This window comes from Magnolia sinica, chromosome 13, assembly GCF_029962835.1.
Source record: "Magnolia sinica isolate HGM2019 chromosome 13, MsV1, whole genome shotgun sequence".
NCBI classification, from domain to species: Eukaryota; Viridiplantae; Streptophyta; class Magnoliopsida; order Magnoliales; family Magnoliaceae; genus Magnolia; species Magnolia sinica.
The window spans coordinates 19,367,886-19,394,254 of NC_080585.1; the positions used below are offsets into that span (position 1 = coordinate 19,367,886).

At 39.8% G+C, this 26,369-nt stretch overlaps 2 protein-coding genes across 20 annotated transcripts in view; both read right to left on the reverse strand.

Annotated features, from left to right (window-relative positions):
• The window catches only part of LOC131223099 (helicase and polymerase-containing protein TEBICHI), a 32,099-nt gene extending 15,574 nt beyond the window's left edge, over nt 1-16,525 (reverse strand). For 16 of the 18 annotated variants that reach the window (XM_058218400.1, XM_058218405.1, XM_058218403.1 and 13 more), the window contains exons 1-14: nt 16,390-16,440; nt 14,518-15,032; nt 13,736-13,925; nt 12,682-13,653; nt 11,721-11,785; nt 6,756-6,861; nt 6,151-6,351; nt 4,781-4,981; nt 4,218-4,379; nt 3,872-4,111; nt 3,456-3,668; nt 2,820-3,170; nt 2,503-2,655; nt 941-1,162 (exon numbers count right to left, since the gene is read on the reverse strand). In XM_058218400.1, coding sequence (XP_058074383.1) covers nt 941-1,162; nt 2,503-2,655; nt 2,820-3,170; nt 3,456-3,668; nt 3,872-4,111; nt 4,218-4,379; nt 4,781-4,981; nt 6,151-6,351; nt 6,756-6,861; nt 11,721-11,785; nt 12,682-13,653; nt 13,736-13,925; nt 14,518-15,032; nt 16,390-16,425 — 3,627 coding nt within the window. In that variant the 5' untranslated portion in view covers nt 16,426-16,440. Of the gene's footprint in view, nt 1-940; nt 1,163-2,502; nt 2,656-2,819; nt 3,171-3,455; nt 3,669-3,871; nt 4,112-4,217; nt 4,380-4,780; nt 4,982-6,150; nt 6,352-6,755; nt 6,862-11,720; nt 11,786-12,681; nt 13,654-13,735; nt 13,926-14,517; nt 15,033-16,389 lie in introns of all 18 variants that reach the window. The other 2 variants (XM_058218388.1, XM_058218404.1) reach the window with 2 other exon arrangements.
• A 2,506-nt stretch (nt 16,526-19,031) lies between these two features.
• The window catches only part of LOC131223102 (kinesin-like protein KIN-13B), a 28,594-nt gene continuing 21,256 nt past the window's right edge, over nt 19,032-26,369 (reverse strand). Inside the window, exons 5-12 of one of the 2 annotated variants that reach the window (XM_058218408.1) lie at nt 24,578-24,655; nt 24,408-24,489; nt 21,729-21,888; nt 21,338-21,640; nt 21,023-21,241; nt 20,183-20,678; nt 20,037-20,102; nt 19,032-19,636 (exon numbers count right to left, since the gene is read on the reverse strand). In XM_058218408.1, the coding sequence (XP_058074391.1) occupies nt 19,457-19,636; nt 20,037-20,102; nt 20,183-20,678; nt 21,023-21,241; nt 21,338-21,640; nt 21,729-21,888; nt 24,408-24,489; nt 24,578-24,655 (1,584 nt within the window). In that variant the 3' untranslated portion in view covers nt 19,032-19,456. Of the gene's footprint in view, nt 19,637-20,036; nt 20,103-20,182; nt 20,679-21,022; nt 21,242-21,337; nt 21,641-21,728; nt 21,889-24,403; nt 24,490-24,577; nt 24,656-26,369 lie in introns of both variants that reach the window. The other variant, XM_058218407.1, reaches the window with a different exon arrangement.

The following is a 26,369-nucleotide window of genomic DNA, read 5'->3' on the forward strand; positions in this document are numbered from 1 at the left end:
ACCAGTTCGAATCTTCATGTATGAACCATATGACGCTTGTTTACAAGCGTATTGCAGTATTTATGTTGTACTGTTGCACGTGTGTGTTAATAACACAACTGATTGAGGCCAAAAGTCATCACCAGATGGAACCTGTGGATCCCATAGTCCAATCAGATCATTAATTTGTGCCCATAGACCCTTGGCCTGGTCCAGATCCTCAATTAGGCAAATCTAGACCACTGATGTGGTCCAGATTTTAAATTTGGACAGTTGCATCTGTCAGATCGTTGATCAGGAACCTTGGAAGCACCTGGCCTTCAATCAGCCAGCTTGTGGGACCATCTGGGAACACTCTGATGGACATGTGGCCTGGATGAATCAAGTTTCCATACTTGCGCCATCCCCAAAACTTGAATGCCCTTTCTACTGGAAGAGACAAAGTCAGGTAAACAATGTCACATATTTTAACAACTTGGTTCAATTACCCTCAAGTTCTTTAAATGCAAAAGGTTAAAAAGTGACTCATTCATGCATTATCCATGGTACATGATATGTGTTGAGTGTAGCACAGAAAAACAGCAACTTGATATTGAAAAAAAGAAGGCAAAAGAGAAAGGGGAACTAAACATTGAAGTATAAATAAGCCAGCCAATAATGAAGAAGCCTTTAAAGGATCAACTGATGAAGAATCATAAATGTTTTTGAGCTTCCATACTACACCGACCAGAAAATAATTAAACATTCTGACAAGTTGAACATTAAATATCACCAATTGAAGCATTGATCACATAACAACATAACCTATTAAAAGACCGGATTGACTGTCAAACAAGAGCATCCGCCCTTATGCCACAAAAGAAATTCATTGTGGCTTCTTTGAGATACCACAATGAATACAGAAAACATATGAAACCAGACTTCTGAGAGACACTCAATGCCTATAAAATGAAAAGGTCACCTGCACAAGTCTTGACAACATGAGCGCCACGTAAAACCTTTTACACACACGAATGGTTTGTTCATCTGAAAGCGTAGAGTTGTAAGTAGCAACAATTACGCTTTGAGGTCTACCACGTTCCCCTTTCTTATTCCCTCTTGATTTATCCTGAATGTGCACAGGTGCACCATGTGCCATGCGCATCAAGAAAGGTTCTCCTACCCCAATTCGGTTGCCAACAGACTGCATCTCATAACAGAAAAACCATAAGTGATCAACAGCAACAAAGTACATGGCAAAATAACATGCATGATCAATAAAATACTACCACGGAAAGGAGGCTGACAAATGCATATATCTCATCAGAGATCTACAATATTATTGCAAAAAATGCTACCAGGTAAAGAAGGCAGCCAAATGCATATATCTCATTAGAGATCTACAATATTATTGCACCAACGTATAACCCAGAATCTTTACACGTTTGAGACAGAAAAGAGTCATTCCTTGAAACAAGAAACAAAAGAGTGCAAGATAACTACGGTCAGTCCATTACCAAAAATGAGCTTAGGAAATGCTAGATGTGACTTCAAATGGAAACAAAATCATAAGACAGATACTGGGAACATAAGCAATATCCCTACCAGGAAAAGTTCATTTGAGTGTTTCAGGAATACCATACCTATTTTGCTATCCAGTAGGAACTAGGAAGCGAAGGACGATTGAAGATTGTGCTTGGGTGACATAAGAATGCAGTTGGGTTCCATTGATTCTTACTCAAAACAAACAACCCACTTTCTGTGTCCTTTATGAAATGGGCAGAATATTGATTTGGGGGGAGAAGGGAGAAAGGGATGCTCCGATCAATGCGGATTCAACTTTCCACAACTTTCCAATTGCAGGGGGGTGCAAAATATTTCCGTCAAAAATGTGATTTGAACATAATTCACAACACACCGAAACTTTTAAGAATGTACCTAGTTGTGTTGACAGTTGACACAGAAAGGCAAGCAACATTTCAACAAAGTTTACAAAACACGCAAGATAAGTGGACAGTAAACCTCAGCCAGTATATCAGCTCACCAAGTTAATCGGGCACACAAACTAAATCTACATATTTGGCAAATGTGACATCTTCATATAGCAATGGTAGTCTGTACAAAATTGAAATGATAATTCTAATAAAATATGAACCATGACTGAATGCTCCCCACTCTCTGATTATATGAATGGGGATCTAAACTTTCAAGTACGTATAGGATTAGAATTCCATCATGTATGCCAAGATGTCATCACTGAACCCAGTTCAAGTATTGCTTGGCTGAGACAGAAACCTAAATGCGAAAAATGTCATTTTGAACTATGATGATTTTTTTAAGGTAACTATGAGAATGCAATTTGTAGAAGGTAAATCAAATCATTTCAATCCACATCCATATGAAAGAAAAGGTGCACAATGATGTTGTCATAGACTCATAGTTCACAACAATGAATAAAAGACGAAACTGGCAAGATCCCTACTAATAAACAACTGACTTAAAAATACAGACCAAGCTATGAGCACATGAGAAGCAAAATTTTACCTGGTCAAGCACAGACAGCTGCATGAACTTTTCATAATACAATTCCCAATCTGGTTCAACATCAACATTAATGGGCGTGACCAAGTAAACTAAATGCAGATCAGATGAGAGAACGAATCCTTCTCTTGCCCTTGAAAGATCATCCAGAACGACCTACGAAATAAAGAAAACCTTCTGCTCAATCAAGCAGAAGAATAATAAAAACAACCACAGAAATAGCAGCAGCAGCAACAAAGATAACAATAAGAAGAAGAATGATCTCAAAGAGAAACTCTGGCTTCAAAACACAACAAAGAAGTTAAATTATGAATCTTTACAAGTGATTCTTCAGGGCAGAGAGAACTGCCAAAAGATGCACGCCCAAGAGGTGTGGTGCTGTACAACTTAGTTTCTTCATTCCATTCAAGAAACTTCCTATGGCACAGCCAGCGAAGAGAATCCTGAGCAGATTTTACTACGTCTTGAAATGGTTTCGTCGAATTGAGAAGCGTACACCTAACATATCGATGAATGTCATTTGCAGTCTGAACAATTCCACCAGCGACAACTTCTAAGATTGCATGAGTCATTCCATTTTTATCTTCAGACAAGCAAGACTGCAATGGTGGGCAATTGTCGTTAAGCACAGCTGCAATTCTTTTAACTTCTTCTGGCTTGCATATCAGTATCTGGTTGAAACAAATACAGAAAACCAAATCAATCTGATGTTAGCTGAAGTCTCTATCTTTTTGTGAAAGATGTGCATAGCTGCGTGTTGCTATCAGGAAATTTACATTAAATACTAAGAAAATTAACATATTATTGCAACAAAATTTAAATCAACAGGCCCAAAACATACTCTAGCAGTGAAAGAGACCAGCATTGTACTTCTTTGATTTTAGTGAGTACCAGACTACCAGCAACCAAGAACATCAAATGAAAGGTGTAAAACATGCAATATGAACAGAACATACACTTTCGCCTCTTGTGTCTATTCCAGTCCGACCAGCACGACCAGCCATTTGTTTGTATCTTGTGCCATCAATGAAATCACGGCCAATCCTGGGTTGTCGGAATATGACCCTCCTAGCAGGCAGGTTAACACCAGCAGCTAAGGTTGATGTAGCAGTTAAGACACGTACAAGTCCTCTACGGTAACAAGTTTCAACAATCTCCCTTTCCTCAACCTGTTTCAAATGCAAAACAACCTCCCCAATAATTAAAAATAATGAAGCAACTCAAACTGAATAGTCCCAAATATTTTCAGAATGAACTAAATTACCACATATGTTCAAACTAAATAAAGTGATATAATGCCTGCAACCATAAAAAGAAAGTTCCAGTTACCAGATAGGAAATTTTAACTCCAGTTGACCAGGTATCTGCTTACCGTGAGGCCAGCATGGTGGTAGGCAACACCAGAATGAAGAGTTTCCTCTAATATGGGGTCCAATCCAGCAGGACATTTCCGCAAGGCTTCAATAGCTGAAGAAGAATCACTAAATTCACAAACACCTTCACGAGTGCTGACAGAGAATTCTTTAAGGAACTTTGCCACATGCTTTGCAGTTGATTCACATCCTTTTCGACTGGAACAGAATATAAGCACTGAATGACCTTCTTGAACAACCTGCATCAGGTATCCAAATTTACCCCAAAAATATATACAACATGATTCTTCTGTTAAAATCAGCAATATTTACTAGAAAAATGAATAAAACCGAATCAGTTCCTACCTCATTGCATAATTCCACAATGTTGTCTGGATCTTTACCTCCTAGATCAGCATTTTTTGGAATTGTTCGAACAAGTTCCATCTTTTTGTTATAAATGGCATTTCCAACTTTAAAATATTCCTCCAATGGAACAGGTCGGAAATCCGTCTGATATAATGCTGCCTGCATTCATTATTAGAAGTAGCAGGATTTATGAAACATGTAGCCAGATGTGGGACATGCAGCTTTTGTGGCATGATAATCTCCACATTTTAGGATAAGACTCCATAAACAACACAAGCTTGGATAAAATATAAACTACAAATTTCTAGAAGGAAAAAAATTTATTAGGTTTGTTCATTCTGGTCACATACGTCAACAAATTGCGGCATCAGTTTCAAAGCACAGTTTAACATGGATTATGACTGACAAATAAGAGAAGAGTGTCGAAGGTGCTTCATTTAAGTCCAACTGGTGGTTTATAGAGATGGAACCAAGAATTTGAGTAAAATAAAGAGATTTACTTCTCAAAATCTAGAGACATCCTTGTGAAGAAACGAGGATAGGGTTAACTTTACACTCACTTGAAGCCAATCAGCTACAGCTGCTACATTTGGCATGGTTGCACTCATCCCAACAATTTGCAAACCATGAGCAGGATCAGCTTTCCCACTGCTTGTACCTGAGCTATCTCCACTAGATGATTCTGTATTGCCTTCACCGGCTGCATACCGAAGCTTTGTCAGCATAAGTTCCAAAAGATAGCCCCTGTTCTGATCACCAACCTATCAAGGCAGCAGACAATTGTATGTTTGAGCACCACAAATTCTATAAAAGCCAACCCAAATTGCTGGGAGAAAAACTAAGATGGTGCTGATGTTTGAGCACCACAGCCATCTCTACAAAAACACACTAGCTAATATAGAAACAAGAAAACATGATACAGACGGAAAATATGCACTTTTGATATTAATCGATCTTCAAAAAAAAAAGCTAATAGGAAAGAGGTGTCATTGGGAGGAAAAAAGTACATCATAGATGCAAGAGGATGTATACATCTCATTTTCTGAACAGTGAGAATCGTTTCCATTCTTCGAGAGGCGTGTAAAATTACATGGGAGTTTAATAACTCTAATTACTTTTGGTTTGACCTTCTCATCAGAACAAACTAGGACTGATTTACGCTCCACTTTGTCTTCATAACACAATGACAACATTAGTAAGTACCAGAAAGTTATGCTAGTCTATAATGCAAAATAGCAAAGCATGGTGAATAGATGCAAGACAACTAAGCGAAAACTCAAAAAAGAAAAATGCATAAGATTCTGCACAAAAACCAAAACATAGAAGTAAAGCAGTGAACCAGCAAGTGCACAAGGGCCAGAGAAAGTGCACAGACCATTAATTGAGCTGAGAACTTCCATTGGTTCATGAAGAGTGAAGAGTGACAGCAAATAATAGTTTAAAGTGTTCTGAACGGCTCAAGAAACAACCAGCCCTCGACTCAAAAGGGAACTACCAAAGGACTCCATTACAAGACTCTAAAGCAAATATTATATAGATTATAAACTCTAAACCTAGTTGTAAGCTGGTAACTTACTAGGAAACCAACCACAATAAGAGACCACTTCAAATCAGTTGAATGACAAGACCAACCCTGAAAAACCATAGATTACAGGGAATAAAACTATCCCAAGAACTAGCAAATGTTAAACAAGGCATGGAAAGAGGCTTTGCACAGTTCTCAAACATCAAAATACAGAACAGATGGGAGATTCAGCTGCCTACATAATTGGAATTGAAGTTGCATGATGATTCCAGATAAACAACTTAAAAAGTAGAATAGGCTCGATCAACAAGAGATCATGAGAGGACAGCAAGAGCTGAAGTATAAAGAAATGCTGGAAGTACGAGAAGACGGACTACCAAAAACAAAGATGGAGACATAGCTTACCATATGAAGTTCATCTATCACAATAATTCCAACCTCTGAAAGACGCCCGTCTTCCAGCAATCTATTAACAAGAGAGTTTGCCTTCTCTATTGTACAGACAGCTACAGAAGTGTCTTTAGGAAGTGTTCCACCACCCTGGTTGCCATAAAAACTTCGAACATGCTTGCCAAGTGGCTCAAGAATTCCTTCCAGATGTTCAGCCTGCAGCAAATGGAAGTCAGCTGCAGTCATTAAATAAATAAAAAAGAACTAAATATAAAAGTTGCTAATGGGGCTGTCAATGGATTGGGTGGGTATGACCAGCCCACCCACATGGAAGTCTTGGATCGCATACTTAAGACCACAGGCTGCGCCTCAGTTTGTTTTTTCTGCCCAACAAAGTAATCGGCGGGCACTCTCCCAGCTTTGACAGTGTTTTCTATTGTGTGCTGACCAAGCACAGATCCAGGCCCATTTATGGATTTCATGGTCATTCTGAGGCCTTATCTTCATGCCCTCAGGCTGTGCCCGGGAGCTCAGACCTGACATAGAAAGGGGCTTCTGTACAGCAGAACCCGGCCCATTGACAGACCTAGCCATTGGTCTCAAGAAGAAAATAAAAAGACCTTTTCTGCACAAATAGATACATATGGCAGGACAAGCAATGCCATTTTTCCAGTTGATATGACTCGCCGCAACATCAGTATCTCAGCAACAAAACTTTTACCAGCACTGTCAGACAGCAAGGCAAATTAAAACAATCAGATAGACAAACCTCAAAGCTTTACTGAATGCCTGAGAATATAGGCTCTAATATAAACAGAGCATTGCCAATTTCAACACAAGGCAAGAAGGAAACACTGGTTGTTTTAGGGTTCCTTCAATGTTGCTATAGTATGATAGGAAGCTTAGATATGTGCATATGTTCACATGGAGGTTTTTTTTCTTTTAATTCATTATCTAATTTTGAATTTCTTTTTTTTCTTCTTTTTTGGAAACATTACAGGATTCTCTAGCGAAACTGCAAGAGAAAACAAAGCCACAACAGCCAATACAATGAGTTACCCTCCTGTCAATATCTGTATTCAATTTTTGCAATTATTTTCAACCATCATGGGGACAATAGCAACATCCACAGAGCATATCAGTGGCCAGAGTGTTCAATAGGGTTCTTCTTCTTTTTAGGGATAGGGATCCTTGACTGTTCTCATTTTCTGGTTTCTTTTGGCTTAGCCCCCATTTTGTAGCTGGCTGTGTTGTTGTATGTGTTATTTTGTTTTTCTTTCTCTAGTTTTCTTAGGTGGTTTCATTTTTCTGCCTTCTGTTAGGTTCTTTTTTCTTCTCTTTTTGTTTTCCTCTCTTCTTTGCCTTTGGCTCAATAAAATTCTCATCTTTCAAAAAAAAAAACATCCCTAGAGCTTTTGAGTGACATGTCGCATGGCCATTCATTGATCTATACCATTGATTCATTCATATCATTGGGGGAAATCTGTGTGTGAAAAAATCATGCTGATTGAATGAGCCTAACCTTTCTATGTGGGCCACTTCATACAATCATCTATCTTTTACAAGCCATAGATCAGATGGTTAGTATCATCAAACCAAACTGCTTCATTGGAATCATAAGCAGTTCATGGTCGGGCCCATTGAATAGAAGTCTCTCGATGATGATCAGAACCATTTCGTTTCTCCACTCGATATCAACTGTCCAATTTTCATGGTCAGATGGTTAGGATCATCAAATTGGCATGATTTTTTCAACATGGCTTACCACTAATGGTATGAGTGAATGAATGATACAAATCAATTATGGGACATGCCACTGTCACTCAAAAGATTTGGGGAAATGTGGGGATGTTAGAATTCCCCTATACAGATAAATATATATATATATATATAGACACACACACACACAAACCCACATGCATGCATGCATCCATACATGATACATCACCAATCACAACTAATGTTGAGGCTAACATACATATATGCATCACATACACTACAAATGTTGAGGCTAATTATTATGCCAATCATTTTGCTCTCTGCAAAATACAGCTTATCACTGCTTCATTCCAAAGAAAACTAAATTTTTTTCTCATGTTGTTTTCGAAAAGAGAGATGCTAGTATGCAGCTCATGCTTGAAATTCTACACAGCTCTGTCCTCACATTACACATGGCTAAGGGCCCTGCTGATCAAGACCATAGAGCAAGAGCGCCACTGGTTGGATGTGCTAGAGGCCAAATAATTCCAATGCTTGGACAACTCTGATCATTGAATGGCTGTGAGCTTTGCTGGTTGAATATGGACCGTTGCTCTATGTACCTTTGCTGGCCAATGATCGGATAGCTACCACATTCAAATCCCCTTTCTTTTTGGATATGGCTGTCAACATGGTGGCACCCAGATCAACAGTCTTGATCACCAAATGTTTGCCATGTTGACCATGAGGAGGGAGATTCATAGAACTATCACAAGAGCTGTAAATTAGCATTTCTCTTTTGGAAATGCAGATGGCCATCCCAGCCTAACTTGCACCCAGAAAGTTATCTTGCTAGAGCAACAAAGAACATCGAGTTTTTTAAAGAAAATCGAAACCACTGGGCATCATCCACTCTGAGGCTACTTTAGAAAGTTTTTTTTCCCCCATTTCTTGAGAAACAACTTAGGCATTTCTTTACACAAAAATAGGAATTTATTTTTGACAAAGTTGGTTTTCAAATTAGATAAAAAGATAAAAACTAAGAAGGTAAAGATTTAGCTTTTGATGAATTTAGAGCTTCCAATGATTCTGTCTAGAAGCAAACAAACAGCCAGCCCCAAGCCCTGTTAAAAGAGGATTGACATTGGTTGGGTAATCAGTCATGAAATCTTTGCCAAGCAATCATGAAAATTCTTGTTTCAGTCTTGTTCTAGCCAGGTAGTTCCCTGGAAGTAATAGTACAGTTGCCTGATAAGGCCTCAAATTGCTTGGAGAAAGCTATATTTATGATAAGAATGGCAATGATAGATTATAAATTAAATCTTATCATGACATCACTAGCAGCTCTTCAGATAAAACCGGTGCAGAACTAACACTGGGTTCTTAGGTTATCAATTGAGACTTGACAGAGATGAAAAGTGCAGAAGATGATATAATGGAAATATATGACTTTTAAGTGAGAAATTTCAGTAGTATAACATTATTCATCAGAAATATCTCAATATAACATTAACCATGCCATGGCAGAATAGCAGAAAACAGTATTATCTTGTAAGAGAGCAAAAACATAAAAAGTTTAGAAAAATAAAAGATTGCCTTAGTTACACATCAAGATACAGGCTCTAACCAGTGCTCCTTGTTTATAATTACCAGGTATTCATTAGATTAGAAGCAGCCACTTCAAAGGAAAATCTCATAATCAAATTGCTTAGAGACTTTTCAGATGAGGCATTGCGCAAAACATTAAGGAAAGTGGCAAGAGCTTTGGGTGTGACACTAGAGAAGCTTCTGTTTCAAAATGTTAGCAAGTAAAAACAGATAGGAAGCACAAGAGTGATATGGAGCTGGAGTGCAAGTCCAAAGCATGATTCAAAGCAGGGATGCAAGTTTAAAGAAAGATCAGAAGGGGGTGCAGTGCCAGACAATCATGATACTAAGATTTTCATTCAAGCATGGCTAATTCACATAATGAAGCACTTCTTTGCAAGTAAGAAAATTCTTAATAAAATACAAACATATCAATAAATTCATATAACGAGAGTGGCAATGGTACCCCAATGCATATGTAAAACCTCAATAAATCTTCAGTGGCCCATATACTTAGTTAAACCGTAGGTCCCCAAGCTTTTTTTCCCCTTTTTTTTTACACACGCACCCACACATGCCACATGGATACTCGAACCCATGACGTTAGTGTTGAAACCCACAGGGTCTACCTTAGCCATGAGTAGGGACCCAGGTCTTCAAGCTTACTACCTCTATCCACGTCCTTTTGAGCCTTCCCCTTGACCTTTTAGAGCCTTAAACTCGAACCAACTCACTCCTAGGTCCTAACTACTGCAATTCTCAATCTCCATTGCACGTGGTCAAACCATCTAAGGGCCTGTTTGATCAAACTTAATTTTCAGCACTTATCACTGAATTTTGGTATTTTCAATGATTTTCCCTTATTCAAGGCGTTTGTTAATCCGCATAATTAAATGCTTAATTTCAATATCCACTAAAAAAAGGGGTTTTTTTCAGCTCCATTCTCTTAACTTATCACTTATCGCGGAATGCAGTGAGTGATTTCACTCCTACAGTAATTTAAAATGACAACAATGCCCTTCCTCTTCTCAAAAAAAAAACAACACTTGATTGGGCCACCTTATGAGGTCTAATCACAGATGTAAACCATTAATCTCGAAGTACCCGTCAAGACCTTGGAAACGAGTGGTCACTCAACCACAATGGAGATCAGAGCGTTGAGTTCTTAGACGTCGAAGTTGGTGTGTTGCTACACAACTAGGCCACATGTGCGGTAATAATGATTTGAGATTGTGGCCCATTTTTGCAAGGATCACCACTCAATAGTAACAAACACTCTTTTTTGCTAAAATAATGCCTAACATTCTCATTTCCTGGTTCTAAAAGTCCATTTCATGAATTTTCTTTTAGTGTTGTTGTAGAAGCTGTAAAATTGAGACATTTCTCACATTGCTTCCCACATTAAAACACACACACATACATTGTGTACAAGGCGAACAAAGAGCAGGTTTTCCTCATGCAAGTTATATAAAATTCAACAATAGTATATTGTTATCTATAACACACAAGACACAACTACCATTGGAGATGTATTCAAATAAAGATATAAATTCTCAAGAACATGCTCTGCAATTTTTCTCGTATTCACACTATGAAGATTTGCATGTTTTTGGTTCGACCGAAAAGTGCAGTCAATTTGGTTTGGCCTGACCGAAGGTTACATCCGGCCGGCCGAACAGGGTACGCAGATTGGCCCAAATCAGGGTATTTAAGTCCGATCACGATTAGGGCTTGAGAATATGAGTGTTTTTTCTCTAAGGGCAAGGGTTTTGCGGGGTGAGAGGGTTCTAAATGCTTGTAAGGGATTGGGAAGGAATTTTCTCAAGGGGCTAGGGTTTCCTAAGTGCACATCGCAAGGAGAGATCCAGGTTTCGTCTGTAATCAAAAAAGGTGAGTAGTGTAATCTCTAAGGCTTTGATTATTGTGTATTTTTGTCGCTTTGTGCTGTGGTTTTTTCCTGCAAGGGTTTTCCACATAAAATATCTTGTGTTTTGTGGTTGCTTGCTTTATTGTTTGGTTATTCTACTTTATTTGATCGTTCTATCTTCATTAAACGTGCTTCCATAAAGTGCACAAATTAACGGTGGTATTAGATCCGAATTTCTAATACCTAGGATTGATCTGGGTTTGTTGAGGGCTCAAAATTTCAACACTTCTAAACGTGTATAGGTTATTTACTACAATGATGGAATAAATAGGACTGCAACACATTTACCAAGCCTGAAATTCATGATGAAATAAAGAAAGAATGAGCAACATTCGAAATGAACTTCAGGTTCTTCATAAATCATAACTAATACCTTGTAGATGCACAGTACACAAGATTTCTTTTCTGCAAGACACCATCAACTTGAAGGCATTCAACCTACAAACTGGACGACGTAAATAACAATATCCATCTTTCAGAAAGAGAGAGAAAGAGTGAAAGAGCGAGAGGGGATATATTCAAATGCAATAGAATTAAGATAGAATAGGTGCAGTTAATAATCTAAACTTATGAAACTTCAATCATATAAGGCTTAATGTCAGCGATGTAAAAGCAGGGGAGCTACAGACATGGCTTTGAAGTATGGTGACTATTACTCACAACACAGTCAACCAGCCAAACAACTTTCTGCAGAGTACACAACATCCCAATGCATGACTGCAGGTGACACATGTTAAAATACGCCTAATAACAAGTCAAGGAATAACAGACTGAAGAAATGTGGAAGAAACTTCAGCCGGCATAACATCAATTGTACGCAAACAGAATGAGAGAGAAAGAAGCAGCACGCTCAATACTAAAGACATCAGATTGGACCTATCAACCTAGCAATCTATTTGCAAGAATGAGAAAAAAGGCTCTTCTCTAAGGGGTTTATGACTATATACGTAATCAGGTGATTGAGAGTAGCATAGATAAAGGACTAAAGCCAACTAAATGAAAAAAGGTGGCATTGCTTTTGGTCTGTAATCTTTTCTTTCTTGATAAAATAATATAAGCTGGATACTAGTGGCAAGAAATACATGAAACAAGGGGAAAAATCAAGCCCCAAGATGACAGGTGAAGATAATTTAGGACAAACAGCTAGAAATATAACAAATTATATTTTTTCCCATAGCAGGCTGATGGTTCTTCTAACTGGGGTCAAATTACTGCTGGCAATAACCATGCCATCTATCCAATAACTATAACCAAAAAGTTTCTGAACTTAATTCTTTTTTACTACTTCTACAGTGACAAGGGGAAGTGAAAATCATTACAAGATCAGAAATAACCTGCCAAGGATAAAGTTTTGAAATGCCTCGCTTCATATAAATGCTGCATATTTCAGAAGGAAGCCAACTGCTAAGCAGTAAACTGACATTCAGTGCTCTTGAACTTGATGGAGTAGTGGCTTCATCATATTTGCAGTAAGCAAAGGAACTATTCTTGGTTTCTTTCTCCAGAACATTCTCTTGTCTTGGGAGACCCCCTTTGCCATCTCCTATGGATGAAGCAGAAGCATCATCTAGAATCTGGCACATTTCTCCATTGCCAGCCAAAGCTGCAAACTTCTGGTCCATGTCCAAAGATATGGGTAAAGAAGGTATGAGTTCCCCTTCTGAGTTATTTTGTTTACTTCTTAAAGCCGTGCAACGAGTTAAACTATTAGAAAGTCCATTCCCTATAGGAGTGACATCCTTCATGTTTTCCTCTAAACATTGAGGCTGAGCATTCTCATCAGAGTTTCTCTCCTCATGTGAGAAGTCAAAATGTCTAACAGGCAATGGGGATACTTTGTGAAAAACAACTGCAGGCAACTTGCCATTATCTTTGGCAAGCTTCTCTGACAATTCCATGGAAGTGTTCAGTCCCATGTGTCTGGGTTCAGTATCAGTTTCCGCTAATTTGGCTGAATTTCCAATACCCCTTCCACTTTCTATAACACATGTGCTTCCTCGCTCATGTTGGCCCTCAATGACCTTATTAGTTTTGGAAGCTTGAACAGAAAATTTATCAAATGGGCCAAATAAACCATCAGCAATTTGGATGGCTTCATTCCAGAATGCATCTCCAGGAGAAATTATGGAGCTCCTACATGCCCAATTAGGGGTTTCATGATTAGACGTGACATTGGTCGATGGACCAGGTGTAACACATTCTGCCATAATTACGCTTGAATTAGGTGCTGGATTGCATTTTCTCGAGCTAGCATAAAGTTCAACGCTTGTGCTACCATATTCCTTGCCTTGCTTACAACCGGTTCCCTGCATTAAATTTAAAGTTTGAATTACCACTCAGCGGGGCTTTGTAAAGTTGAAAGTGTAAAAATGGCTAATTGACTCTTACTTCAATTTCTTCATAATGGCTCGATCCAGACTTCACATGTTCAGAATAATCCCTGTCAGAACACGTTTGGGAGTGGTTATGATCTGAAATGCAGTGCTTCTTCTTGGATGTTTTGCTGTCTACAGCTAGCAAAGATGGACTACCATTTCTCTTTTGCCTGTTCAACTTCTGTTCATTTGCTGGAACTTCACTGAGATAAAGGGGGAATAGTTTGAGACCAAGAAAAACTAGGAATAAGGCAAATATGTGTGTATAAACTACATCCAAGAAAGACACACGTTGTGAATAAACAATATAAACACGATGCTTTACTAACCCACAAAGAGGAAAGCTATTCACAACGGCCCATCTGAATTCCAAAGGCAAGAGTCCATGTGTGTCAATCTGATAATCATGCTCAAGATCCAGGATATTTATCAGGCACGTACACAGTGATTTGCACGAGTCCAGAAATCAGGAAGATCAATTTATCAGGCACATACATTACTTGAATGTGGACAGTTGGTTATCCTTATATGTTGAATGTTGACTGTTTGATCCTTTTCTAACCATCCATTTCTTCATACACAAATTGCCACACGAAGACTGGATCAGAGTTTCGGGCTAACACACATTCGCCACAGGACCTGCCTGATGAATGGCACTTGTGTTTTGCTTTTGCGAGATAGTCACTTTAAAGTAGCAATCCTCAACCACAGAACCATGTACAAATATTGCAATACTATGCAAGTTTGTTGATTTTCAAAAGAAAAGAACGGAACTATAATGATGTAAAACAGCACCTGCAATATAAAGATAAAAAATCAGCTGCAAACTGTCGGAGTTCCAAGTTGCCCTTTCCAGATGCAATCGCAATCATCTCCTCTTCAGGCGAACAGGTTGCAACCTCACCTGCCCCACGAGATCCCCTTACAACATCACTCCATTCATTGGAACCAATGTCCCCATCTGATTTTTCAGATGATGCTTCTTTCTGAGGTTCTCTTAGCACATCAGCCTTTTGGCAATGAACTGGACTTCTAAAATTGGTCAGCAAAGATACAGGTTTATGTGCAACTTCAGAAGCTAAATCAATCTCCAATGTCAAATTCCGTTTAACAGGATCTTGCCTTGGCACGGCACCATGATCTGACTTTGAAGGTTTAACCGGACTTTTATCGTGATGGGGACTCACAAGAAAGCTGTCCAGAGTACTTTTGGTACTAGGAGATCCATCCAATATGATTTTCGCATCTTTATCGGTTTTCTCAGCCTTGAGACCAGGTGATAGAGTTTTCTTTTTCTTTGAAGTGAAAAACTGCAGATAGCAGGAACATGAATCAAATAAGCAAGAAGTCAGTGTAGTTTTAGGATGCATTTTGGTGCGCTAATGAATTGGATTGTGATAATTAGTTCAGTAGAGAGGAAATGACAGTACTGTAATTAAATTCCCCGTACTCATAACTACAAAATGGCCCTCAGATTGCAGATACATTCCTTTTGGGACTAATTTGAAAGTAGCCTAATTGCGATTCGATATAATAGTACATCCAAACACATTGTTTAAGTGAAGAAGCAAATGAAATAATCATCAATTTTAAGTCAGCAGGATGCAGAAACAAAACATAGTAAGAGAAATGCCACTGGGAGTAACACTTCAGACAAGCTGCATAGAGTGTGGCCCTTAACATACACGGAGCAAATGTGTAAGGTGATTGGATGATTGAAGGAACTACTATATCAATGGGCCGCCATATCCCAAAAAAAAAAAGGGAATAGATGAGCTGAACCATACAATCTATCACTGTTTTCCTGCTGAATGTAGCCATTGCTCATTTACCTGCTCAGTTATGAATCAGCTGTGCATTTTCATACCAAGTTATTATACAATTCTCTGGGCAAGAGACTATACATACCATTTGGGATTTCCATTTTTACAAGTGGGGTCCATAGTTCAATGATCCAAACATTGATATCATGGACCACACTCTGCGTCCATGCTCCAAAAATCTCACATAGAAAATTGCTAAACCTTTCGATATGTGGCCAACAAAAAAGCAGTGAAGTAAAAAAAAAAAAAAAAATGCAGCAAACGTTCCCATTCAACCAATGAAAGGCCGAGTGCTCTACAGCTGAGATCTTCCGATCTGGGTGATTTGTTTAGACGCACCATCCACACTGAGTCCCATCATATCAACCTTTTGGACTACAGAACCAGGGCCCCACTTGGAGAAACTGAAACCCTGAACGTACTTCACAATCTCTCAGCCCGAGCATTGCAAAAACCTCTATCAGATGGTAAACACAGTCAAACCACAGCACAACCACAATGCCTCCCGCCAAATCAACGGCTCCACTCACCCCGTGCAAGCGCCATGTGTGGCAGCAGAGATTCTAGTGCGCATGTCATGGTAGCAGTTCCCTCAAAAGAAGAGCACAAGCCTTGTTGGTCATCGCAGCTCCGATTGATTAGAACGAAAATAAAAAATAAAGATAGCAGAGATCGTTCTTTTTTCTGATGAAATCTCAATTTAGATCAATCAAAGAGAAAAGTAGAGGAAACCAGAGGAAATCGCTGTAGAAAACTGAAAGAACTGATAATCTGATATTCTTTAAAGAGTATTTCATGATCTGATGAGAGTAAGAAACTAGCAAGATTTCTCAGAGAGAGAGACCTGATCGATGCGATTTCGAGGTGAGCCCGATGTCATCGTCGTGAGAGGCAGACAGAGATTTTGAAGGGTTTGTTACCGTCGCTTCCCACGTTTGAAATGCAAAAGAGCGCCGAGGAAATCGTGTACGTAGTCTCCGGGCCCCAATTTCATGGAAACGGATTGGCTACTCCCCCTGCCACCAGCCCGGTGGCTGATGGCCGGTGCTATGCGGGCCCCTCCATGATGTATGTGTTTCATCCATTCCGTTCCTCCATTTTTACATATCATTTTAGGTCTTAAACCCAAAAAATTATAAGAATATAAATCTCAGGTGGACCACACCACAGGAAAACAGTAGTGATTGGATATCCACCGTTAAAATCCTCTAAGGCCCACTGTACTGTTTATTTGACATCCAATCTGTTGATTAGGTCATACAGGCCTAGATTAAGGAAAAATAAATAAAAATCATCTTGATCCAAAACTTTTATGGCCCCCAAAAGGTTTTTAATGGTCGACGCTCATTCAACACTGTTTCCTGTAATGTGAGCCACTTGAGATTGGGATATATATCATTTTTGGTATAATACCATAAAATGATCTGTAAAAATAGATGGACGGCATGGATGAAACACATACATCATGGTGGGTCCCACAGAGCACCGACCACCAGCCATTGGCTGGTGGCAGAATCCGTTTCCCAATTTCATATGCTTGATCAGGTACAGCCAGATGGACGCTAGCTTTTTGTCCAACTAGGACCTTTCATCAAACAGGCCAACTTTATAGGACATCCGTGCCATGAAAACGGTAGGACCCACAATGAAGATTGTTTGGAAGAAAAATCATTTGGGGACTCCTCATCATGTGGGTTGAGCTTTATGTTGAGTCACACTGACGGTTGTCCATTGATTTGATTCGTGTGGGCCACCTAATGATTTGATTCGAGGGATGTGGATTGTGTTCTGTGGGCCCACCGTGATGTATGTGTTTTATCCGTCCATTAATTTTGCCAAATCATTTTATGGCATCAGCCCAAAAATAAGGCAAATCCAAATCTCAGGTGGACCACACTACTGTTTCCGGTGGTAATTTAACACCCACCATTAAAAACATTTTAGGCCACAAAAGTTTTGAACCAAGCTGATATTTGTGTGTCCGGTGTGACCTTATCAAGTGGTTTACAGTGAGCACTAGGAAGTTTTAACAGACCACTCTTTTGACCATTACAAACGTTTTGGATCATGCTGATATCTGTGTTTTCCCTTTATCCAGGTCTATTCGGGTGCCGAAATACTCCTAGGGCTCTTAGTTTCCAATAAAATTATTAGAGGAATTTAATTTAAACACTTTTATATTCCTCTCCTCATCTGATATGGGATATAACCACTATTAAATATATTTTTTTTCCCAACATAGCTCACTTGATGTAAAAATCAGATCTCATGAACTTGATCCTTGTTGGCAAGAATGCCAGCTTGTGCAAGTGGACTCACTTGATAATTTGATGTATAAAATCTAAGTGAGAAACTCATCAATCACTCGGTTCAATCTTCGAAAATCTAAATTTCTCAACTCACTTTGATCCCCAAATATGTAGGGTTCATTTGGGTTTATATTGGTTTTAGGAGTGTTCAAGAAACCTTAAATTTCTTCAAACCTACTCTAATTTGCAAATATGTCAGGTTTTTCTTTGATTTGATGACACTCGAAGATCTTAAACCTTTGTCATAGACCTTTGATAAGCTATAACCATGATTTGGGTGAAAATTGGAAATTTTGAGCAAGTCCCTTTTTCATTTTCACATGGGTGAACCGCTCGGAGTCAACTCAGCCTGCCATATAGCCTACTTTACAGCCACTCATCAGAATAGACCTGCAAAACTCATGCCGTCAACTCAACTCGGATCTTACGAGTCTTAGTCCACCTGGATGATTCCTCAAACCATGATTGCCAACCGAGTGATCTAACCCAGTGTTATTAATCATATGCATTATGTGGCCACTATGTAGGTCGCATGCATTTATGTCCATCCAAAGAAACCATTTAATTAGCTGGCCCAATGGTGGATGGAACAGAAACCAAAAATTAGGCAGAAAGGGATGATCCTAACTGTTTGGTTGGCAGCAATCAAATGGGCAGTGGAAAATCAGTCAGCAATCTTCATTTGAGGGTAGTGTCCACCTGAAGCTGAAATCCAGATCATTCATGTCACTAAACCCATCAACCATTCTCCAGAATCATCTCCAAATGATGATCCAAGCTGGCTATCATGCATTTTGGAGGATGGAATGTAATATTCAACCATGACAGAGTCCATTGAAAACCAGCCATATGTTCCAAAAAAAAAAGTCTTGTACAAAGCCCGAAATGAAAGGTACTTTCTCCAATCTGAATCAAATCACACGAATTTGGACTCAAAAGAGGTGAAGGCTCAAGGGTCCATAGGTTTGTCCTGCACTGCAGTGCAGATCCCTTCAAAGTATCAAAAAATTTCTCATGGCAGACTTCTAAACAGGCTTCAAAACCATTCCTTCTGCAAATCAAAGACCAAATAAATAGAACAAAAACTGCCCCAAAACGACTAATTGAGAGCAACAACAGAGATGTAAAAATGCATTGATGGCGAAAAGCAGAGCCATAATAGTAAAGGGACCAAACAGAAATCAAATCCAATTTAGATTAGACTCACCAAGTAGCTAGTTTCGCATAACATGTGAGCTTTATAAAATGATGCCACAATGAGAATAGGATATTTTACTATAACAACACCAGTGAAAACTGGAAACGGGAAGAAACTTCGATATACTGCAACTCATTCACAGAGCCGAGATTACTCAATTACCCAAGCAGAACCCATCAATAGAATCAACACATCAACCAGCATGACAATAGCCACAATCCCCTGCCTTTAAGAATCGGCTACAAGGTGCGGAATATCAACAGTGAACAATGCCGCCCCTTCATCAAGCTGCTCCACCAATCCATCATCAGTTGCAAATATGGTATGTGCGGATAATGCACGATATAATGTATGACCACACCGTAACGCAAGCCAGTAGCTTCCATCAGCGTTGAAAATAAAAACTAATGGCTCAGTGAAGATACTAGAACATTGTGTTCATTCAAACGCCTCTGGAAATCAGACAAACGTGTTTGCAGATTTAAGATTCCTGCAGCCTTCTGTGAAAGAATGGTGTTCAATTTAGAGATGTAATCGTCCAACTGATTGCCCGGCTGATCTGCTTCAACCAACAGCTTCATTTCCTGCATACAAACAAAAACAGATAATACTGACTTCTGCAAGTACCTCGGGAAATGAGGCAGGCTGAGGGCTTTCCTGTCAAAAGTACTTCTGTTGATTCCCGAACTAAACTGAAAAATTACTATGTGGGCAGAAAAGCGGAAAAACAATAGCCTGTTCATTAGGGTTATATTTTTCAGGGAGCCCCAAACATGGTTTTAAGACTCATCCGAGTAGGGCACGACTTCAGATTCAACACTTCCTGATCCAGTTTGACACCACAAGCCAATAAAACCCCCAACTCAAGATTGAACGAGTTGATCCAAGTCTCTGAGTCTAAAAACCATGGCCCCAAAAGCCCCACCAAAATATCTAACCAAATGCTGGTTTGGGTTACTCCCCAAGCCATTGCTTGTCACTAACCTCCCGAACAATATCTATTGTCTCCTCCACTTGTTTCCGATGCGCAATCACTAGATCTTCTTCTTCCTGAAATCAGGTCAACCATACATGTGAACAAATCCGACCTTAAATTAAAGAGAAGCACCTGATATGAACCACACTCTTACCTTCAAAAGGGCATTCAGATCATCATCTGGACGAGAGCTATTCGCATCTAAACCTTCCATGTCCTTCCATTTCATCAGAGCGTTGACTTTCCTAGTCTTATCATTTGCAGCTGAAATCTGGAGCGGCTCTTGCTTGCCCATCTTCCATGATGGTTTGTTTTGCTGATCTGACTCCTGGGAGAAACCAAAATCCTCTCCAGTTGTGTAACCCCTACCCCTCTGTTCCTTAGAATAATCTACGTATTCAGAAGCCAAATGCCTCTCATCTCTTCCACCGAGGCCATGGTTCACATTATAAGGCAGAGAGGTTTCTGATTGAACTTGCTTTGACCACCCAAATCTGTTGGTTTCGCCAGAAACATCAACCATAATGCCATCAAAGGTGGAGACTGTAGGTAGAACTGAAGATAAGGGAACAGTAGTCGAGTCTCTTAGACCTAAGGTTGCTGACTGGAGATCCTTCTTGGAGTTGTTCCCCTTTGAAAGGCTCTTCACCCTGGTAACAAAAATCTATCAAAAACAACATAATAGCATAGCGCATCTTACCATCCCAACTAAAATAGTGGTTTCAATGCCCGAATTGGTGCCCAGTTTGGGTCACAGCATGTGTACAGCTTGGTAGAAATGGATGGGTCACTGTGCACGTATTGCCTACACATATAAATCATACTGCAGGGAACTCAAACAAGTTGCACCCACTCGGACAAGTCCCCACTACCTTTCCACATCAAACCCTCAAACAGTCTCAACTAGGTTCGATGCCAAGTCAACATGATATGCATGATATTTTAAACCATGACCTGCCTCTCTACATGCATTGGTATTGAATTGGACCATTACCTATCAGCATATCTTAGGGTGTTGAGAGTATGTTCACACGAGCCCGAATTTGGTGAAATGCATGATATCATGACAGTGCGTGAATCACCAACAAATGAATCCCTTAAAACTTCAGTCAGTTTACTCCCTCTGAAAGGAATATGACCCTGATCATTGTCAAGAGCCCTAATGCATTCCTTCAGTGCAAGTAAGCTTTTGTTGATCTCAGCACCTTCCATTCTGCAGCATAAATTCAGATCCAGTTTACTGAGCGGACAAGATAACATGTGTTTGGGCGCTTCCCACCATAGACAGAGGAATCAAAGAAAATCATACCTTGTCTGTTTATCATTATCTGTGGTGTCTGCACCACGTTCGCTGCCTGCAAGATCTATGAAGGATAGCTTGCCAACAACACGAGCAGGCTTTGATTCACTGCCATCAACAGACCTCTTGATTGAAAGTTGAAGTATTGCATGAGAACGTGACGATTCCTCATTGGCACCAGTTGTGCCCGTACTCCTAGTAGCATTTCCTTTTTCAATGAGCTCCCTGATTGTCTCCACATCTGACACTCTGAATTCTTGCAAACCCACGATGCATACTTGCTGTTTACCGTCCTCCCTCATGCAAAGCTTTCTGCAGGAGACAATTTGGTGTCAAGGAAATGAACTTGTAAAGACAGCATGCGTTTCTGATCTAAAGAGAATATGTGATGGTGACAAACCTCCTATCGTTTAATAGATCAAAAAGCTTCCCGCCATATATCTCAAAGAAACTAACAAACAGCTGAAAACCTTGGTTCCGATAGGTATGGTGCATCAACTTTAGAATATCCTGGGACGCTTTAAGGGGCAGTGGTTGCATAGTGTAAGTTTTTCCACTTCCTGGAAAATAGACAGACATTGTATCCAAGCTTATTTCCACAATAACTTGGGAAAGATTAAATACATGAACACGGGGTTTCAAAGAAATATAAACAACATATAAGTGTGTGTGCGTGTGTGTGAAAGAAGAAAACAAAAACGTGTTTGGAATTTCAGATCGTATACTGCCAATATTGAGACGGAGTAAGTGGATGCAAATATAAGGTGCACTGCAGCGGTTCGCGTACCACTGTGGCTAATGGTGGTACCAGGCTGCTGTAGGGGTCATGCAATGTATGCTCAACATCCGACCCATCCATCAGATGCATACCCCCACATTTGGCCAGGGGTCCTAAGACGCATGCAGTGGTTTGCATACCACCTTGGCTAATGGTGGTACTGGGTTGCTGTGGGGGCCATGCAATGTATGCATGACATCTGACCCATCCATCAGATTTGTCCTCCTACATTTGGCAGGGGTACAAAAATCAGGCCAATCCAAACCTCAGGTGGGTCGCAACAGCAGAGCAATTGAGAAGGAGATGCCCACCGTTGATTTCTGCTGGAGCCCACCTGAGTTTCAGAAAGGCCCGATATTTGTGTTATCCCATCATCTGAGGCAGATAACTTAGATGCATGATGGATTGCGTATGCACAGCACGCCCACCTCTCAAATTGTTCGGTGTTGTATGCCCCACTAGGGTTTTGGATCAGCCCAATTTTTTGGTTGTGGGGATGCATCTGATGGATGGGTTGGACATCATGCATGCGGGTCCCACAATAGCCCCGTACCACCATCAGCTATGGTGGTACAAGTGCCATTGAAGTGTACCACATACAAATAGAGCTGGGCAGAATCCGATCCGAACCGAAGGCCAGGATCAGGTCGGATCGAGTAGGCCCACTCAGATCCGACCGTACATCGAATCGAGTTCGGATCAGTGGCCAATCCGGACCGATCCGATCCGCACAATGTTCGTTCAACAATGTTTCCTTTAATGTTGTCCATTTGAGATTGGGACATACCTCATTTTTGGTTTAATACCATAAAATAATCTAGAAAAATATATGGACGGCATGGATGAAATAAATACATCATGGTGGGGTCCACAAAGCACCAACCACTGGCAAGGGGAGTAGCCAATCCGTCCTCTCAAAGTCAGAGCTCATAGCTCAAGGTGCATCAAGCACCGAGCTCTGACAGATAGAGGCAGGTGTATTGACGTCAGCAAGTTATGGGGTATGTGTTATATCCACGCACGAGTTCTGTGGGTCCCATCATGAGGTATGTGTTATATCCAAACCGTCCATCCATTTGACGAGCTCGTCTTAAGGCTTGAGCCAAAAAATAAGACAGATCTAAAGATCAAGTGGACCACATTGCAAAAGGCAGTGGGGTTTGAACGTCTACCATTGAAACTCTTTTAGGAGTCACAGAAGTTTCGAATCAATATGAAATTTGTTTTTCCTCTTCATCCATGTAGTTGTGACCTTATTAACAGATTGGATGGAAAATAAACGCTATGGTGGGCCCTAAGAATTTTTTAACGTTGAAAATCATATTTTTTTATTTTTAAAAAAATCAAAAAAATAAAAAATAAAACAGAAGATTGATCCAAACCGTACCCAACCCGATCCGACTCGGTTTCCCTGACCAAGTTGGACTCGGTTCGGGTCAGGCCAGCTGTGCAACGGATTGGATCGAGTCAGAAGACTTGGACTAGGTCCCAGATTGGATCGAGTTCAAGTCAGTGCATTAAAAATTTCGGACCGAGTCGAGTTGGACCCAATCCGGTCCGACTCAACTCGATGCCCACCTCTACATACAAATATGGTTACGCTGGCAATATGGAGGCAAAAGAGTAGGTGGATGCAAATTGAAATCGCATAATTCAAAACTCCTCACTTATTTATCAATGAAAAGCAAGATAAGGAATCACATTAATATCAAGTTATATGGAACCTAAACATCTTAAAACATTGAATGCATATAAAACAGGAGAGGCACCAAATGCCTCAAAGATGAGCATGGCCGGAAATGTTATTGCAATAGTCGAGCTTATTATCCTGTAAAATTGGGCTAACGAAAAATAAGTTTCATTTTATGAAGGTAAAGGATCAGAACCAGTTAATAGTATGTAAAAAAATAAAAATAAAAAAAGACAATGTCATGGTCAGATATTTTGGATTTTAAAAATGCTTGAAATATGATCCTCCCATTAACACTCCTGTGCTGCCTTCTAATGAATTTCGTTGAAATTGCCAATGGTGAGATAACTTTATAATCATGCTACGATGAGTGCCTGTAACTGTATCTTAAGTTTTCATATTATACCACACTAGACTACAATGGAATACCAGAACTTTCTGCAGCTAGCATACCAAACAGGAATATCTACTGTAAATTCTGAAAACCTATCAGCACGGGTGGTTTGAATTGAGTGGGCCTTTCTCTGTTTTATGCAATATGCATTAACCTCGATATATTAAATAGAAAGGTGAATAGAGCATAATAAAAGATGTTACTAGGAACTACTTGCCTGTTTGCCCATATGCAAAACAGGTAGCCTTGGTCCGTTGAAAAATTATTGGGACAATGGGCTCCACAGTCTCACGATAAACCTATGGAAGCAAAAGAAAATGCCAAGTAACCAAGAGATCGCTAGTGAGGAGAAAAACATGAGTACTGAAGATTTCATCTTAGACTCACCTCATCATTTGAAACTTCCTCACCCAGCACTGCATCAAAAACAAATTCATGTTTTTCAACGTACTCTGTTAGGTCTACCTGCATGTTTAACAAAATTAGATATTGGAGGAAAAATGTTACTATTAGTGTCAGCTCATTCACAATTCACATAACACTTTCATCTTGTATATGATTGTGGCATGTTCAGAAACTCCTCTCATTGGAACTCTCATTGGAAAGACAGGACCCATTGAAAGCCATGACGCAAGAATTGCTTGACAAATTGAACAGATGTGAGTAACAGAACAATCTGCAAAAGGCCAGTTATAGTAACATTTGCTATTACATATGCCTTTGGAAGCTATACTTGTTTGCCCTAGTTAGTTGTGGAAGCAACTTGGAGTCTGTGTCCTAAAGTTTTGTCTTGATTAACGTCAACTATGTTAGCTAAAATAAAAGAAGTACCACACCAGACAGATTTTAAAAAAGCATATTAACAGAAGTCCCATACTTCTGATAAAAGTTTCCAAGAATGCAGTTGTGTTGCAGGCTTCTAAAAATGGAAAAGAAGTTAGGGTCATGGATATGAGTATTATTAAGCTGCATTTAAATACTTGTTCGGCATAGATCTTCCCAGGAGTGTCACAGAAAAAAGTAGTGAATAACTAATAAAAGTGTATGCCATATAAAATGAAATAAAATAAAAAAAGATTATGATTTAATATTGTGCAATTAGTATAGGTGAGAAAATTTTGGAAAAGGGGGAAAAGAAGTTAGGGTCATGGGTATGAGTATTATTAAGCTGCATTTAAATACTTGTTTGGCATAGATCTTCCCAGGAGTGTCACAGAAAAAAAGTGGTGAATAACTAATAAAAGTGTACGCCATATAAAATGAAATAAAAGAAAAAGATTATGATTTAATATTGTGCAACTAGTATAGGTGAGAAAATTTTGGAAAAGGGGAAAAAACTTGAACTAGGGAATGTAATAAGGTTAGAATACCCATGCATCGTGGATGCTTCACTGAAACAATGCTCAATTCATTGAACTTCTTGCCCATGCAATGCATGATACTTGCCTGCTGTTTGGATGCAATTGACAGACTGTCTGGCATGCTGCCTTGAATAGGTTGTCTGGGTCATGCTGCCTTGAATAGGGCAAGTTATGTTGGCTTGAGCTAGCTATTCTGTTTGTTGTTTGTCAAACATCCTAGAACAAGGTGTAAAAATGGACCGCGGCACACATGGTTGTTGACACAGAAAATTACAGTAAGGCAAGTAGGCCCCCACGCATCCAATAGCACCATTGTGTCATCCCGATTCATCACTATTTGGCTTGCTTCAAAAGGCAGCTGAAAGATTCTGTGACTAGAGAGCAGGCCACCAGCAACACCCCTGAGCCATAACTGGAAAGGGCCGTAAGGCAAGCACAGAGGTTCCGAACTGACGAGCCCGTTGCCTAAAGTGAAAATCAGGCACCACAGACCTAGAGATAGCTCCCAGGGGCTCTAATTTAGGGGGAGATCTTCGAGACTTCGACGCTCGGATAGACTGCACGCTTAAGAAACTTCAGGCCCAGACACTCACCAAGGCAAGCCTCACTTGCCTATTCCACTCCCTCCAAGAAAGTCCTGTGCCGTCTGCATGGCCTCCCAAGTGTCACTGTGGCATTATGTGTTGGGCCATCCAAGATAGGGTTCTATCACATGGTGCAGACTTGTCACAACATTTGCGCCAAGGTGCGGAGCACTTCCTTGGCCCTCGTCAAAGGACTGTGGACACAATCAGCATGAGACCAGCCTCTCTCACAAG